Source organism: Oncorhynchus tshawytscha, linkage group LG21, assembly GCF_018296145.1.
Source record: "Oncorhynchus tshawytscha isolate Ot180627B linkage group LG21, Otsh_v2.0, whole genome shotgun sequence".
Classification (NCBI taxonomy): Eukaryota; Metazoa; Chordata; class Actinopteri; order Salmoniformes; family Salmonidae; genus Oncorhynchus; species Oncorhynchus tshawytscha.
In genome coordinates, this window is record NC_056449.1 from 40,531,162 (window position 1) to 40,548,197 (window position 17,036).

Sequence of the window (17,036 nt, forward strand, 5' to 3'; positions counted from 1 at the left end):
CCCAAAATAAAAAGTTAGAACTGCCATCTCCACTGCACCTACAGACCGATACAGCATCTCTACCTACAGACCGATACAGCATCTCTACCTACAGACCGATACAGCATCTCTACCTACAGACCGATACAGCATCTCTACCTACAGACCGATACAGCATCTCTACCTACAGACCGATACAGCATCTCTACCTACAGACCGATACAGCATCTCTACCTACAGACCTATACAGCATCTCTACCTACAGACCTATACAGCATCTCTACCTACAGACCTATACAGCATCTCTACCTACAGACCGATACAGCATCTCTATCTACAGACCTATACAGCATCTCTACCTACACAACAACACAGCATCTCTACCTACACAACTATACAGCATCTCTACCTACAGACCGATACAGCATCTCTACCTACAGACCTATACAGCATCTCTAACTACAGACCTACAGCATCTCTACCTATAGACCTATACAGCATCTCTACCTACACAACAACACAGCATCTCTACCTACAGACCTTTACAGCATCTCTGCCTACAGACCTATACAGCATCTCTACCTACAGACCTATACAGCATCTCTACCTACACAACTATACAGCATCTCTACCTACAGACCTATACAGCATCTCTGCCTACAGACCGATACAGCATCTCTACCTACAGACCTATACAGCATCTCTACCTACAGACCTATACAGCATCTCTAACTACAGACCGATACAGCATCTCTGCCTACAGACCGATACAGCATCTCTACCTACAGACCTATAGAGCATCTCTATCTACAGACCTATACAGCATCTCTACCTACAGACCTATACAGCATCTCTACCTACAGACCTATACAGCATCTCTATCTACACAACTATACAGCATCTCTGCCTACACAACTATAAAGCATCTCTATCTACAGACCGATACAGCATCTCTACCTACAGACCGATACAGCATCTCTACCTACAGACCTATACAGCATCTCTAACTACAGACCTATACAGCATCTCTACCTACAGACCTATACAGCATCTCTATCTACACAACTATACAGCATCTCTGCCTACAGACCTATACAGCATCTCTATCTACACAACTATACAGCATCTCTGCCTACAGACCTATACAGCATCTCTACCTACAGACCGATACAGCATCTCTATCTACAGACCTATACAGCATCTCTACCTACACAACAACACAGCATCTCTACCTACACAACTATACAGCATCTCTACCTACAGACCGATACAGCATCTCTACCTACAGACCTATACAGCATCTCTAACTACAGACCTGTACAGCATCTCTACCTATAGACCTATACAGCATCTCTACCTACACAACAACACAGCATCTCTACCTACAGACCTATACAGCATCTCTGCCTACAGACCGATACAGCATCTCTACCTACAGACCTATACAGCATCTCTACCTACAGACCTATACAGCATCTCTAACTACAGACCGATACAGCATCTCTGCCTACAGACCAATACAGCATCTCTACCTACAGACCTATACAGCATCTCTATCTACAGACCTATACAGCATCTCTACCTACAGACCTATACAGCATCTCTACCTACAGACCTATACAGCATCTCTATCTACACAACTATACAGCATCTCTGCCTACACAACTATACAGCATCTCTACCTACAGACCGATACAGCATCTCTACCTACAGACCTATACAGCATCCCTACCTACAGACCTATACAGCATCTCTATCTACAGACCTATACAGCATCTCTACCTACACAACAACACAGCATCTCTACCTACACAACTACACAGCATCTCTAACTACAGACCAATACAGCATCTCTACCTACAGACCGATACAGCATCTCTACCTATAGACCTATACAGCATCTCTACCTACAGACCTATACAGCATCTCTACCTACAGACCTATACAGCATCTCTACCTACAGACCTATACAGCATCTCTACCTACAGACCTATACAGCATCTCTACCTACACAACAACACAGCATCTCTACCTACACAACTATACAGCATCTCTAACTACAGACCTGTACAGCATCTCTGCTACTCTCCCCCTGCTCTGTTCTACTCAGGTATTGCTGCTGGCACTTTAATGGCTCATTGTGATGCTGCAACGTAATTAACATGTGTTTGGTACCGTTCCGTTGGCTCCATTCCAGACATTATTATGAGCCGTCCTCCCCTCTCACCAGCCTCAAATCAACTTGGAATTCAGGCTGTTACAAAACATGGAATAAGTCAAGGGGTATGAATACTTTCTGAAGGCACTGTATTTTCATAGTGAAACGTCCTGAGAAATAAACCAACATATGTTCCTCATTTAAAAACCTTTTATACAGTCTTCTTATTTTTGTTACTGCGTCCAGTGAGCTTCAACCTGGAAAGTTGTGTTGTTTCCTGGTCAGCTGGAAGGTTCTGGATGACAGGCTGAAATGTGGAGGAACTGGTTCTGCAGAAACCATGACGTCTGGTTGTTGTTTTTGTTTAGTCGTTAAGATTTCTACAAAAGGTACAGCGGGAATGGAAAACGATGTTCTTTAAAATACAAGAGGTCAAGTGAAATGTTGTGATTGACAAAGTGATGTCTCTTAACTTAGGATGGTTATCACTTCTCAATGCAGAGGCTGCCCCCTAGGGGTGAATTCACTAAACGCATCCCGTCTCTTTCCTCTCACGGAAGCCCTGTTTATATCTGGTTCTAACATGCGTCCTTTGTCCTGATCTTGTCCACATTTCTTTTTTGGACCGATGTAGACAAAACAAAGGACACATTGTGATCAGATCGTCCTGATCACCTCTAGAGGTTGTCAGACACACATTGTGATCAGATCTTCCTGATCTGCTCTAGAGGTAGTCAGACACACATTGTGATCAGATCTTCCTGATCACCTCTAGAGGTTGTCAGACACACATTGTGATCAGATCTTCCTGATCACCTCTAGAGGTAGTCAGACACACATTGTGATCAGATCTTCCTGATCACCTCTAGAGGTAGTCAGACACACATTGTGTCTGGATATTGTACAAGTGTAGACAGATCTGGACAGAAAAAACATTTAAATCATAAATATTCTAGGCCCCTACAATCGTTGACATGTTGCACCATTGATTGATTACATTTGTGTCAATAAATAAATATTATTTTGAACGGATAGCTTTGAAATAATTTGCCTAAATGAAGGGACCAGGAAATGTGGTCACAATGCAGACAGTGGATGGATAACAGACACTTTTAATACTTTGTGTAGACATATTTCTGTAAATATGGGCACAATCAGAATGTAGAGCAGATCAGAACAAAGCACCGGGTATAAACGGGGCCAGAGAGATCAGAACAAACCACCAGGTATAAACGGGGCCAGAGAGATCAGAACAAACCACCAGGTATAAACGGGGCCAGAGAGATCAGAACAAAGCACCGGGTATAAACGGGGCCAGAGAGATCAGAACAAACCACCAGGTATAAACGGGGCCAGAGAGAACACCTGAATACACAAGAAATCACATTTACATTCTAGCACACCACAGAATAAGCCTGTGCTCCAAACGGCACCCTATTCCCTATATAGTGTGCTACTTTAGACCAGGGACCTATGGAACCCTATTCCCTATATAGTGTGCTACTTTAGACCAGGGACCTATGGAACCCTATTCCCTATATAGTGTGCTACTTTAGACCAGGGACCTATGGAACCCTATTCCCTATATAGTGTGCTACTTTAGACCAGGGACCTATGGAACCCTATTCCCTATATAGTGTGCTACTTTAGACCAGGGACCTATGGAACCCTATTCCCTATATAGTGTGCTACTTTAGACCAGGGACCTATGGAACCCTATTCCCTACATAGTGTGCTACTTTAGACCAGCGTAGTGCACTATAAGGAGACATCTGTATACTCTGTACAGCACGTTTCTTTAATAACACTCTGCATGTCTTGTTCAAACGTCTTTCTCTTCATAGTAAAAAGCCCTGAACAATTCGCCAACGTAAGGTTATATATTTTTCTCATTTAGAAACATTACATAAACAGTCTCTTTTTATTTTACATGAGCTGTCTGCAGTGACCCATGTGCTTCTTCATTAATTCCACTACACCTTCATTTACAAATAGCATTGTCATCATATTTAGAACTTGGACATGAAGACATTTGAGAAACATTGTCTAAGGCACAAAGATAGAAGGTATTTGGCAGAGTGGTGACTCACAGAAGAGTCCCCTCAGCTGTCCTTCCAACACGTGAAGGGTTAAAACCACACAGTTAGAAAACCATGTGACAGGCAGACAAACAGGAAAAGAAAGCCCTGCCGCCCTCAGCTATGGTAGAGAGAGTCTCAAGTAGAGAGAGAGAGAGAGAGTCTCAGGTAGAGAGAGAGTCTCAGGTAGAGAGAGAGAGAGAGTCTCAGGTAGAGAGAGAGAGAGAGTCTCGTAGGAGAGAGAGAGAGAGAGTCTCAGGTAGAGAGAGAGAGAGAGTCTCAGGTAGAGAGAGAGAGAGAGTCTCGGGTAGAGAGAGAGTCTCAGGTAGAGAGAGAGAGAGTCTCAGGTAGAGAGAGAGAGAGAGTCTCAGGTAGAGAGAGAGAGAGAGTCTCGGGTAGAGAGAGAGAGAGAGAGAGTCCAGGTAGAGAGAGAGAGTCTCAGGTAGAGAGAGAGAGAGAGAGAGTCTCAGGTAGAGAGAGAGAGAGAGTCTTGGGTAGAGAGAGAGAGAGAGTCTCAGGTAGAGAGAGAGAAAGAGTCTCAGGTAGAGAGAGAGAGAGTCTCAGGTAGAGAGAGAGAGAGAGTCTCAGGTAGAGAGAGAGTCTCAGGTAGAGAGAGAGAGAGAGAGAGAGAGAGAGTCTCAGGTAGAGAGAGAGAGAGAGTCTCGGGAGAGAGAGAGAGAGAGTCTCAGGTAGAGAGAGAGAAAGAGTCTCGGGTAGAGAGAGAGAGAGAGAGTCTCAGGGAGAGAGAGAGAGAGTCTCAGGTAGAGAGAGAGAGAGAGTCTCAGGTAGAGAGAGAGAGAGTCTCAGGTAGAGAGAGAGAGAGTCTCAGGTAGAGAGAGAGAGAGTCTCAGGTAGAGAGAGAGAGAGAGAGAGAGAGAGAGAGAGAGAGAGAGAGAGAGAGAGGAGAGAGAGAGAGTCTCGGGTAGAGAGAGAGAGAGAGTCTGCCTGCCTATCCTCTTTCAAGGCCCTGCCTGACTGCTGCAGTGTGTCCAGTCTATCAGGGCCAATATGTATTGATGTGGGAGCTCCGTGATGGACCTGCCGTAGTGTAGAGGTTCCAGTCTATCAGGGCCAATATGTCTTGATGTGGGAGCCCTGCCTGGACCTGCGTAGTGCAGTGTGTCCAGTCTATCAGGGCCAATATGTATTGATGTGGGAGCTCCGTGATGGACCTGCCGTAGTGTAGAGGTTCCAGTCTATCAGGGCCAATATGTCTTGATGTGGGAGGTCCGTGATGGACCTGCCGTAGTGTAGAGTGTCCAGTTTGGTAAGAGACGTCTCTGGGGTGCAGACAGAGCCCTGTCCCAGTAGTTTGTCCTCTGATGGATGGTCAGGCTTAATGATGACCTTGATGAGCCTGATGAATTGGTGTCCAGTCTGTCTCTATAGCCTTCAAATATACATCTGGACCTCAAAGCAAGTTCTACTGCTTAAAAAAAAAATATTCCCCTCTAATCAAGGACTGATATAGACCTGAGACGACAGGTGTGAAATGAATTATCACGTAGAACAGGAAACCAGCAGTACTCCAGATCTCGTAGGGTCAGAGTTGAATATCCCTGCTCTAGACAATTTCTGCGGCAGTAATATCCCAGACATCATGGTCTGTATGTCTTGATGATGTCTTTAATAGGCCTGCTGCAGTAATGTCCCAGACATCATGGTCTGTATGTCTTGATGATGTCTTTAATGGGACGTCTTTAATGGGCCTGCGGCAGTAATGTCCCAGTAATGTCCCAGTAATGTCCCAGTCCTCTCATGGTCTGTATGTCTTGATGACATCTTTTATGGGCCTGCGGCAGATAGGACAGCAGGCATTCACTTGTCTCTTCAGCTTTAGCCCACAGTTGTTACACAGACACATGTGACCGCAGGTGTAGATGACTGTGTCCACTTCCTGGTCGAAACAGACGGTGCACTCCCCGTTCTTACCACCAGAAGGCAGCTCTGGGGCAGACAGGGTGGGGAGACAGCGTGGGGGAGACAGGGTGGGGGAGACAGCGTGGGGGAGACAGGGTGGCTGAGAGGGGAGCTGGGGGCCGTCACTGAGGAGGAGATGGAGATAGGAGAGGTGTTAGAATGACAGGAGGCCCTGGGAAACATTTTTACATTACTACTTCAAATGAACAGCAACTTGTTGAGTTTTATAACAGCTACTATAGAGCCTTCATAAAGCAAGTTTATAACAGCTACTATAGAGCCTTCATAAAGCAAGTTTATAACAGCTACATAGAGCCTTCATAAAGCAAGTTTATAACAGCTACATAGAGCCTTCATAAAATCAGTTTATAACAGCTACATAGAGCCTTCATGAAGTCAGTTTATAACAGCTACTATAGAGCCTTCATAAAATCAGTTTATAACAGCTACATAGAGCCTTCATGAAGTCAGTTTATAACAGCTACTATAGAGCCTTCATGAAGTCAGTTTATAACAGCTACTATAGAGCCTTCATGAAGTCAGTTTATAACAGCTACTATAGAGCCTTCAAAGTCATGTGTGTGTGGTCACGTGCGTGTAACTGACCCAGGGAGGACTCGGAGGAGGATCTGTTGACGCTGAAGGCCAGGTCAGAATCACTGTCGTCTGGACTACTACTGCTACTACTGGTCTGGGAGGAAAGGAAGGAAGGGCTGGACTGGAGCGTGCCTGGAACACAGAGACAGAGACACACACACAGTAAACATCGGGATTCAATCCCGTCGCGCTTTGTCACGCTCCACAGTGGGAAATTACCTTTCAATGTCAAGCACGCTATAATGTCTGTTTCTCGCTATAATGTCTCTGTCTCTCGCTATAATGTCTCTGTCTCTCGCTATAATGTCTCTGTCTCTCGCTATAATGTCTCTGTCTCTCGCTATAATGTCTCTGTCTCTCGCAAAAATGTCTCTGTTTCTCGCTATGATGTCTCTGTTTCTCGCTATAATGTCTCTGTCTCTCGCTATAATGTCTCTGTTTCTCGCTATGATGTCTCTGTCTCTCGCTATAATGTCTCTGTCTCTCGCTATAATGTCTCTGTTTCTCGCTACAATGTCTCTGTCTCTCGCTATAATGTCTCTGTCTCTCGCCATAATTTCTCTGTTTCTCGCTATAATGTCTCTGTCTCTCACTATAATGTCTCTGTTTCTCGCTATAATGTCTCTGTTTCTCGCTATAATGTCTCTGTTTCTCGCTATAATGTCTCTGTTTCTCGCTATAATGTCTCTGTTTCTCGCTATAATGTCTCTGTTTCTCGCTATGATGTCTCTGTTTCTCGCTATGATGTCTCTGTCTCTCGCTATGATGTCTCTGTCTCTCGCTATAATGTCTCTGTCTCTCGCTATAATGTCTCTGTTTCTCGCTATGATGTCTCTGTTTCTCGCTATGATGTCTCTGTCTCTCGCTATAATGTCTCTGTCTCTCGCTATAATGTCTCTGTTTCTCGCTATAATGTCTCTGTCTCTCGCTATAATGTCTCTGTTTCTCGCTATGATGTCTCTGTCTCTCACTATAATGTCTCTGTTTCTCGCTATAATGGTCTCTGTTTCTCGCTACAATGTCTCTGTCTCTCGCTATAATGTCTCTGTCTCTCGCTATAATTTCTCTGTTTCTCGCTATAATGTCTCTGTCTCTCGCTATAATGTCTCTGTTTCTCGCTATAATGTCTCTGTTTCTCGCTATAATGTCTCTGTTTCTCGCTATAATGTCTCTGTCTCTCGCTATAATGTCTCTGTTTCTCGCTATGATGTCTCTGTCTCTCACTATAATGTCTCTGTTTCTCGCTATAATGTCTTTGTTTCTCGCTACAATGTCTCTGTCTCTCGCTATAATGTCTCTGTCTCTCGCTATAATGTCTGTCTATCGCTATAATGTCTCTGTCTCTCGCTATAATGTCTCTGTCTCTCGCTATAATGTCTCTGTTTCTCGCTATGATGTCTCTGTCTCTCGCTATAATGTCTCTGTCTCTCGCTATAATGTCTCTGTCTCTCGCTATGATGTCTCTGTCTCTCACTATAATGTCTCTGTCTCTCGCTATAATGTCTCTGTCTCTCGCTATAATGTCTCTGTCTCTCGCTATAATGTCTCTGTCTCTCGCTATAATGCCTCTGTCTCTCGCTATAATGTCTCTGTCTCTCGCTATAATGTCTCTGTCTCTCGCTATAATGTCTCTGTCTCTCGCTATAATGTCTCTGTCTCTCGCTATAATGTCTCTGTCTCTCACTATAATGTCTCTGTCTTTCGCTATAATGTCTCTGTCTCTCACTATAATGTCTCTGTTTCTCACTATGATGTCATCTTTGTCTCTGTGACATAAACACATGTTACGTTCTACTTTAACAACTTTAGACTTTGCAAGATTATTAAATCTCTTTTTTTCAAGAGAAGGAAAGAAATATAGACTGGTTTTATATCCTAGTTTGGTTAGAAGAGAGAGTTACATCTCTTTATCAATTGAGACCTAATCTCAGTACAGCTATAAAAAACGACTGGACAGCATACAGAGCGATGACAGACTGGTGAACTGCATCGTGGGTGATGAGCGTTTACGAGGTGGTCATCACTGATAAACATTGTTATGGCGAACAGCGATAGCCATAAAACTACAACAGTAAGGCATTATATCACATAAATAACCTGTTCAGTAAGTCATACAATAGCTAACAACACTACATCAGATATATTATTACGTAATCAGACAGCTAGATTTCAAACATTTTAAAGGAAAATAGTTTTATTGGAGTAATTTGTACAGTGTTATAAAGCCCCTAGGGAGCTGTAATTATCTGGGTGGTCGGCTGGGCTGACTGAGCGAGAGAAAGAGGGAGAGAGAGGGGGGGGGGGGTTATAAGGGAGCAGTTGGTGGGAGAGAGCAGATAAGTCACATCCTAAAATAACCCAGAGGGGAACAGAGAGGACCATGGGAGCGTCATCACTACGCACCAGCATTCCTGTGGGTCTGGGAAAGAATGAAAAAGAACTGGGAACTGAAGGGATTGTTGGAAACCAGGAAGCTGAGGGTGTGACTACTGTGTACTGGTACACTTTCTGACCAGTACTTTGTCCATTACATAGCCCATATGGTACAAGCATTCAGTAATGGTATAGGATTTCTGCTGATATACTGAAAACATTGCTGGGCTGAGTCTGTTGATGTCTCCATGCAGGGTAAAGAAGGCCCAGAGTGTCTGTGATGAGTATTTATATACAGTATCTATATGGAATAGTATGCAGTGCCTTCGGAAGAATTCAGACAACTTGACTTTTTCCAAATTTTGTTACGTTCATATGTTATATATATATATATTCTAAAATGGATTAAATAAATAAAAAATCCTCATCTATCTACACACAATACCCCATAATGACAGTAATAACAGGTTTTTAGAAATTTTAACAAATTTATAACACTTTTTTTTTTAAATACCTTATTTACATAAATATTCAGACCCTTTGCTATAAGACTCAAAATTGAGCTCAGGCGCATCCTGTTTCCAATGATCATTCTTGAGATGTTTCTCCAACTTGATTGGAGTCCACCTGTGGTAAATTCAATTGATTGGACATGATTTGGAAAGGCACACACCTGTCTATATAAGGTACCACAGATGAGAGTGAATGTAACAGCAAAAACCAAGCCAAGAGGTCGAAGGAATTATCCGTAAAGCTTCGAGACATGATTGTGTCGAGGCACAGATCTGGGGAAGGGTACCAAAATATTTCTGCAGCATTGAAGGTCCCCAAGAAGACAGCACCCTCAATCATTCTTAAATTGAAGAAGTTTGGAAACACCAAGACTCTTCCTAGAGCTGGCTGCCCAGCCAAACTGAGCAATCGGGGGAGAAGGGCCTTGGTCAAGGAGGTGACCAAGAACTAGATGGTCACTCTGAGAGAGCTCCAGAGTTCCTCTGTGGAGATGGGAGAGCCTTCCAGAAGGACAACCATCTTTGCAGCACTCCACCAATCAGGCCTTTATGGTAGAGTGGCCAGACGGTAGCCACTCCTCAGTAAAAGGCACATGATAACGACCCGAAGCACAAAACCAAGACAACGCAGGAGCGGCTTCGGGACAAGTCTCTGAATGTCCTTGAGTGGCCCAGCCAGAGCCTGGACTTGAACCCGATTGACCTGAAAATAGCTGTGCAGCGACGCTCACCATCCAACCTGACAGAGGTTGAGAGGATCTGCAGAGAAGAATGGGAGAAACTCCCCAAATACAGGTGTGTCAAGCTTGTAGCATCATACCCAAGAAGACTCGAGGCTGTAATCGCTGACAAATGTGCTTCAACAAAGTACTGAGTAAAGGTTCTGAATACTTATGTAAATGTTATATTTTCATTTCTTATAGTGAATGTGAATAACCTACCCAGTATCCTGAGTCTGTTGACCGCTCCATGCAGGGTAAAGAAGGCCCAGAGTTTCTGTGATGAATCGACACACAGCAGCCTCCTTCTGGCCGCCCCGTTGACCCCATGATGCACCTCACCGCTGGGTGTCAGGCTGAAGGACAGAACGTCCCCGGAGCAGGGCATGGGGAAGCCGCGGTACACCACCCAGTACTCCTTCCTGTCCAGCAGCACCTCTGGGTCGGCAGGAAGTTCCCCAGCATGGAGGGACCCCGGATCGCAGGAGGTCAGTCCGAAAAGGAGCGCCCCGAAGTAGGGCAGGCCGAGATGACCGACCTCGACGTAGAGCGTCTCCCTGACCCTTAGGGGGCGATCTGAGAACACCAGAGTCCTCGAAGACTCAAGGAAGTGGATACACGCTGCAGAGCGGTCAGCTGACAGGATGACGTCCGGGCCACGGACTGGATGGAAGTGGAGGTCGGTGTCGAGCGGCGAGGGGAGCCCAGCTCGGACCAACCGGGGGGTGGAGAATGGGACGGATGATGATGATGTTATGGAGGAGGAAGATGTGGTACAACAGGGGATCATCTGGCTGTAGTTGTTGAGCTGTAAGGTGTCAGAATCCAAAACGCATTTATTCCCCAGGTACATTTACACGACCGTTCAAAGTTTGGGGTCACTTAGAAATGTCCTTGTTTTAAAAAAAAAAAGCACATTTTTTGTCCAATAAAATAACATCAAATTGATCAGAAATACAGTGTAGACAATGACAACATTAGCAGCTCATTCAGGTCTCAAAATGGCCCCTAGAACATGTCAATGGCAGATGTTCCTGCAGTACCTTCCAGCAGCTCCTTCAGGTCTCAAAATGGCCCCTAGAACATGTCAATAGCAGATGTTCCTGCAGTACCTTCCAGCAGCTCATTCAGGTCTCAAAATGGCTCCTAGAACATGTCAATGGTTCAACAATAAGCAGAGTTTCTCTGTCCAGTGTCTGTGTTCTTTTGCCCATCTTAATCTTTACTTTTTATTGGCCAGTCTGAGATATGGCTTTTTCTTTACAACTCTGCCTAGAAGGCCAGCATCCCAGAGTTGTCTCTTCACTGTTGACGTTGAGACTGGTGTTTGAGGGTACTTTTTAATGACGCTGCCAGTTGAGGACTTGTGAGGTGTCTGTTTCTCAAACCACACACTCTAATGCACTTGTCCTCTTGCTCAGTTGTGCACCGGGGCCTCCCACTCCTCTTTCTATTCTGGTTAGAGACAGTTTGTGCTGTTCTGTGAAGGGAGAAGTACACAGCGTTGTACTTGAATTTCTCACATGGAATAGCCTTCATTTCTCAGAACAAGAAGAGACTGACGAGTTTCAGAAGAAAGTCCTTTGTTTCTGGCCATTTTGAGCCTGACATCGAACCCACAAATTCTGATGCTCCAGATACTCAACTAGTCTAAAGGCCAGTTTTATTGCTTCTTCAATCAGGACAACAGTTTTCAGCCGTGCTAACATAATTACAAACGGGTTTTCTAATGATCAATTAGCCTTTTAAAATGATAAACTTGGATTAGCTAACACAACGTGCCATTGGAACACAGGAGTGATGGTAGCTGATAATGGACCTCTGTACACCTATGTAGATATTCCATTAAAATCTGTTGTTTCCAGCTACAATAGTCATTTACAACATTAACAATGTCTACACTGTATTTCTGATCAATTTGATGTTCTTTTAGTGGACAAAAAAAGTGTTTTTCTTTCAAAAACAAGGACATTTCTAAGTGACCTCAAACTTTTGAACGGTAGTGTGCTGTACCTGCACCAGGAATTTGACCTGGTGACATGATGCTGCCACAATAATATATATAGACCATAAACACGAATACAGACACAATATATATTGTAAATTAACACAATATACAGACAGAATATATAGACCATAAACACAAATACAGACAGAATATATAGACCATAAACACAAATACAGACAGAATATATAGACCATAAACACAAATACAGACAGAATATATAGACCATAAACACACATACAGACAGAATATATAGACAAACAACTTACAGAATTTGAGCTGTAATTCGCAGTGGCCATCTTCGCAGTGGCTTTGTTGTTGAGCTGTAACGTGGCCATCTTCTCGGCGGCCTGGTTGTTCTCTAGCTGGTTGTTGTTGTAGTTTGCGGAGTCGTGGCTGCTCTGAGGGAGGTAGGCACTGAGACGGGCCGCAGACAGACAACTGGACCCGACACTCTCTGCAAACTTGCTCTCTGGGAGGAGAGAGAGCAAGGGGAGAGGGAAAGCAGGGAGAGTGAGAGAGAGGGAGAGGGAGAGAGAGGGGCAGGAGAGCACGGGACAGAAGAGAGAGGGACAGAGAGAGGGAGAGAGGAAGAGGGAGGGAAAGATAGGGGAAGGAGACAGAGGGGCAGGAGAGATAGAGAGAGAGAGAGACAGGGGGAGAACAAGATAAGGTGAGCAGTAGGTTCTATTAAAGAGACTACTCATTCACTAGAAACATTGTTCCTTCTGGAGCAAAGCAGAATAATGATAGTCAAATGTTAAGTATTTCTGGACTGAAGATAACAAGCCCATAGAGATTGCTTTACGTTACTCTAAATGAAGGAACTCCTATGCAAACATACTTTAGAGGGAAAATAGCAGAGGTGAGGGAGATGGTCTGGTATGTTCTGAGAACTATTCCTTATGTAGCCTCAAACCCAGAACCCAGCCTAGACCCCAGCCCAGACCCCAGCCCAGACCCCAGCCCAGAACCCAGCCCAGCCCCCAGCCCAGCCCCCAGTCCAGCCCAGCCCAGCCCAGCCCCCAGCCCCCAGCCCAGCCCAGCCCAGCCCAGACCCCAGCCCCCAGCCCAGCCCAGCCCAGCCCAGCCCAGCCCAGCCCAGCCCCCAGCCCAGCCCCCAGTCCAGCCCAGCCCAGCCCAGCCCCCAGCCCCCAGCCCCCAGCCCAGCCCAGCCCAGCCCCCAGCCCCCAGCCCAGCCCAGCCCAGCCCAGCCCCCAGCCCAGCCCAGCCCCCAGTCCAGACCCCAGTCCAGACCCCAATCCAGACCCCAGCCCAGCCCCCAGTCCAGCCCAGCCCGCAGCCCATCCCAGACCCCAGCCCAGCCCCCAGCCCAGCCCCCAGTCCAGACCCCAATCCAGACCCCAGCCCAGCCCCCAGCCCAGCCCCCAGTCCAGTCCAGCCCCCAGCCCAGCCCCCAGCCCAGCCCAGCCCCCAGTCCAGCCCCCAGTCCAGCCCCCAGCCCAGCCCCCAGCCCAGCCCAGCCCAGCCCCCAGTTCAGCGTCCAGCCCAGCCCAGTCCAGCCCCCAGTCCAGCCCCCAGTCCAGCCCCCAGTCCAGCCCCCAGTCCAGCCCCAGCCCCCCAGCCCAGCCCCCAGCCTGTCTAGCAGCGTGACACTGCTGAGAAAGATCCTGTATTTCAGTGAACCCAGAATGTTTGTTCTTTGAGCCACTTAAAGGCTTAAATTATTGAAGCGAAGCCGTCTAATATAACCGTCTCACTCGGTTCCTATCTGCACTGCTGATGTGAGGAAGTAGACTTCATTAGAATTGGAAGCACAGCTGAACTGTCCCAGACATTATCGTTTTTTTTACACAAACTGTCCCAGACATTATCAGTTTATATAACAATCTGTCCCAGACATTATCGTTTTTTTTACACAAACTGTCCCAGACATTATCAGTTTATATAACAAACTGTCCCAGACATTATCAGTTTATATAACAATCTGTCCCAGACATTATCAGTTTATATAACAATCTGTCCCAGACATTATCAGTTTATATAACAATCTGTCCTAGACATTATCAGTTTATATAACAATCTGTCCTAGACATTATCAGTTTATATAACAATCTGTCCTAGACATTATCAGTTTATATAACAATCTGTCTTGGCTGAAGGTGACTGTGTCTTGGCTGAAGGTGACTGTGTGAGGGTGATGACTGTGTCTTGGTTGAAGGTGACTGTGTGAGGGTGATGACTGTGTCTTGGCTGAAGGTGACTGTGTGAGGGTGATGACTGTGTCTTGGCTGAAGGTGACTCTGTGAGGGTGATGACTGTGTCTTGGCTGAAGGTGACTGTGTGAGGGTGATGACTGTGTCTTGGCTGAAGGTGACTCTGTGAGGGTGATGACTGTGTCTTGGCTGAAGGTGACTGTGTGAGGGTGATGACTGTGTCTTGGCTGAAGGTGACTCTGTGAGGGTGATGACTGTGTCTTGGCTGAAGGTGACTGTGTGAGGGTGATGACTGTGTCTTGGCTGAAGGTGACTGTGTGAGGGTGATGACTGTGTCTTGGCTGAAGGTGACTGTGTGAGGGTGATGACTGTGTCTTGGCTGAAGGTGACTGTGTGAGGGTGATGACTGTGTCTTGGCTGAAGGTGACTCTGTGAGGGTGATGACTGTGTCTTGGCTGAAGGTGACTGTGTGAGGGTGATGACTGTGTCTGGGCTGAAGGTGACTGTGTGAGGGTGATGACTATTTCCAGTGATACTATAGAAATCAGGGTTTAAATACTATTTGAAATCATTTCAAATACTTTATCTGGACTAGATTGAGTTTGCCTATTGCAATGTTACCAATAGAATAGTCTCAAGAATTAAAACCCCGCACATATGGTACTTTAGGCAGACTAGAGCAAACGCTAAAGCTGTTTGAAAGATCTCAAATAGTATTTGAACCCAGGTCTGTTGCTGGAGCAGCAAGCAGAGAGCTGAGGCGCCTCACTGAGTAGACTGCTCCCAGCACCAGCAGCCTTTACCAAACATGGTCAGACCAATGATTAACACACACACAGAGAGAGAGAGAGAGAGAGAGAGAGACAGAGACAGAGACAGAGACAGAGACAGAGACAGAGACAGAGAAAGAGAGAGAGAAAGAGAGAAAGAGAGAAAGAGAGAAAGAGAGAGAGAGAGAGAGAGAGAGAGAGAGAGAGAGAGAGGAGACACTGGTTGGACTGATCACAGACAACGATGAGACAACCTATAGGGAGGAGGTCAGAGACCCTACACCACACTGCCAGGACAGCAACCTCTCCCTCAACGTCAACAAGACCAAGGAGCTGATCGTGGACTAGAGGAACTAGAGGAAACGGAGGGGCAAGCACGTCCCCATCCACATCCATGGAACTGCAGTGGAGCGGATGTAGATCTTCAAGTTCCTCAGTTTCCACATCACTAAGGATCTATCATGGTCCACACACACCAACCCAGTTGTGAAGAGGGCGTGGTAGTGCCTCTTCCCCACTAAGGGGGTTGAACAGATTTGGCACGGGGCCCTCAGATCCTCAAAGTTCTACAGCTGCACCATTGAGAGCATCTTGACTGGCTGCGTCACCGCCTGGTATGGAAACTGTTTGGGAAGACGCTACAGCGGGTAGTGCTAGACCAATCAAACTTTATTTGTCACATGTGCCGAATACAAGTGTAGACCTTACAGTGAAATGCTTACTTTACAAGCCCTTAGGGATAGCCCCTTTTTTTCTCCTCAATTTTAGCCTAAAGTTACATACCCAAATCTAACTGCCTGTATCTTAGGCCCTGAAGCAAGGATATGCATTTTCTTGGTACCATTTGAAAGGAAACACTTTGAAATTTGTGGAAATGTGAATTGAATATAACACAATAGATCTGGGAGAAGATAGCACAAAGAAATAAACTACTGTTTTTCTTTGTTCTACCAGCATCTTTAAAATGCAACAGCAAGGTCCCAGGTCTAGCCATCACTCTGGTTGTAGTTCCGATGGTGTCCACAAGAGGGCAGCAGTGTATGTGCAAAGTTTCAGACACATAACGTAAAGTATGAGCGAACTACATGACATTTTGTGTGAAGTCACCCAGGTACATTTGGGCAAATCATGAAGTAGACATTTGCATTCATATTAAATTTTTCTGAAAGAATATCGTCAAATCTAATAAATATACTTGGACTTTGATTCAGCTTTTCCAGTATTAGTAGACATATTATAAGTTCAACATTTGCAAAACAACCAGTTTTCATAACTTCATAACTCTGAATATTCGTATCATTTTAGTCCAAAAGGAAAAGGCATGCTGTCACAAAAGGTTAGCATCTACATTTTACGACAGATACAGGGTTTACGGATACTCCCGTTAAGCCCAGCTCATTGGTTATCTAGCTATCTTTGCTTGACCCCGATTGGTGCTTATTTGACAAAGTTAGAGTCGTTCAAGTGAAGACCTCCCGCAACATTGGCGTGCTATGAAGGCGTCGCTCTCTGACCAAATATGGTGTCCTATAGGATATACTACACCTCTAATGATATAGTGAAGTCTGGTTACATTATAGGATCTCTGATATGGTGTCCTATAGGATATACTACACCTCTAATGATATAGTGAAGTCTGGTTACCTTCTAGGATCTCTGATATGGTGTCCTATAGGATATACTACACTTCTAATTAAATAGTGAAGTCTGGTTACATTCTAGGATCTCTGAGGAATAGATATGAATGT

At 45.4% G+C, this 17,036-nt stretch overlaps 1 protein-coding gene across 2 annotated transcripts in view; it reads right to left on the reverse strand.

The window, feature by feature from the left end:
- Positions 1 to 5,430: 5,430 nt before the first annotated feature.
- Positions 5,431 to 17,036, reverse strand: part of neurl1b (neuralized E3 ubiquitin protein ligase 1B) — a 39,178-nt gene continuing 27,572 nt past the window's right edge. For both annotated transcript variants that reach the window (XM_042303530.1, XM_042303531.1), the window contains exons 4-7: positions 12,611 to 12,813; positions 10,559 to 11,144; positions 6,742 to 6,864; positions 5,431 to 6,260 (exon numbers count right to left, since the gene is read on the reverse strand). In XM_042303530.1, the coding sequence (XP_042159464.1) occupies positions 6,052 to 6,260; positions 6,742 to 6,864; positions 10,559 to 11,144; positions 12,611 to 12,813 (1,121 nt within the window). In that variant the 3' untranslated portion in view covers positions 5,431 to 6,051. The remainder of the gene's footprint in view (positions 6,261 to 6,741; positions 6,865 to 10,558; positions 11,145 to 12,610; positions 12,814 to 17,036) is intronic.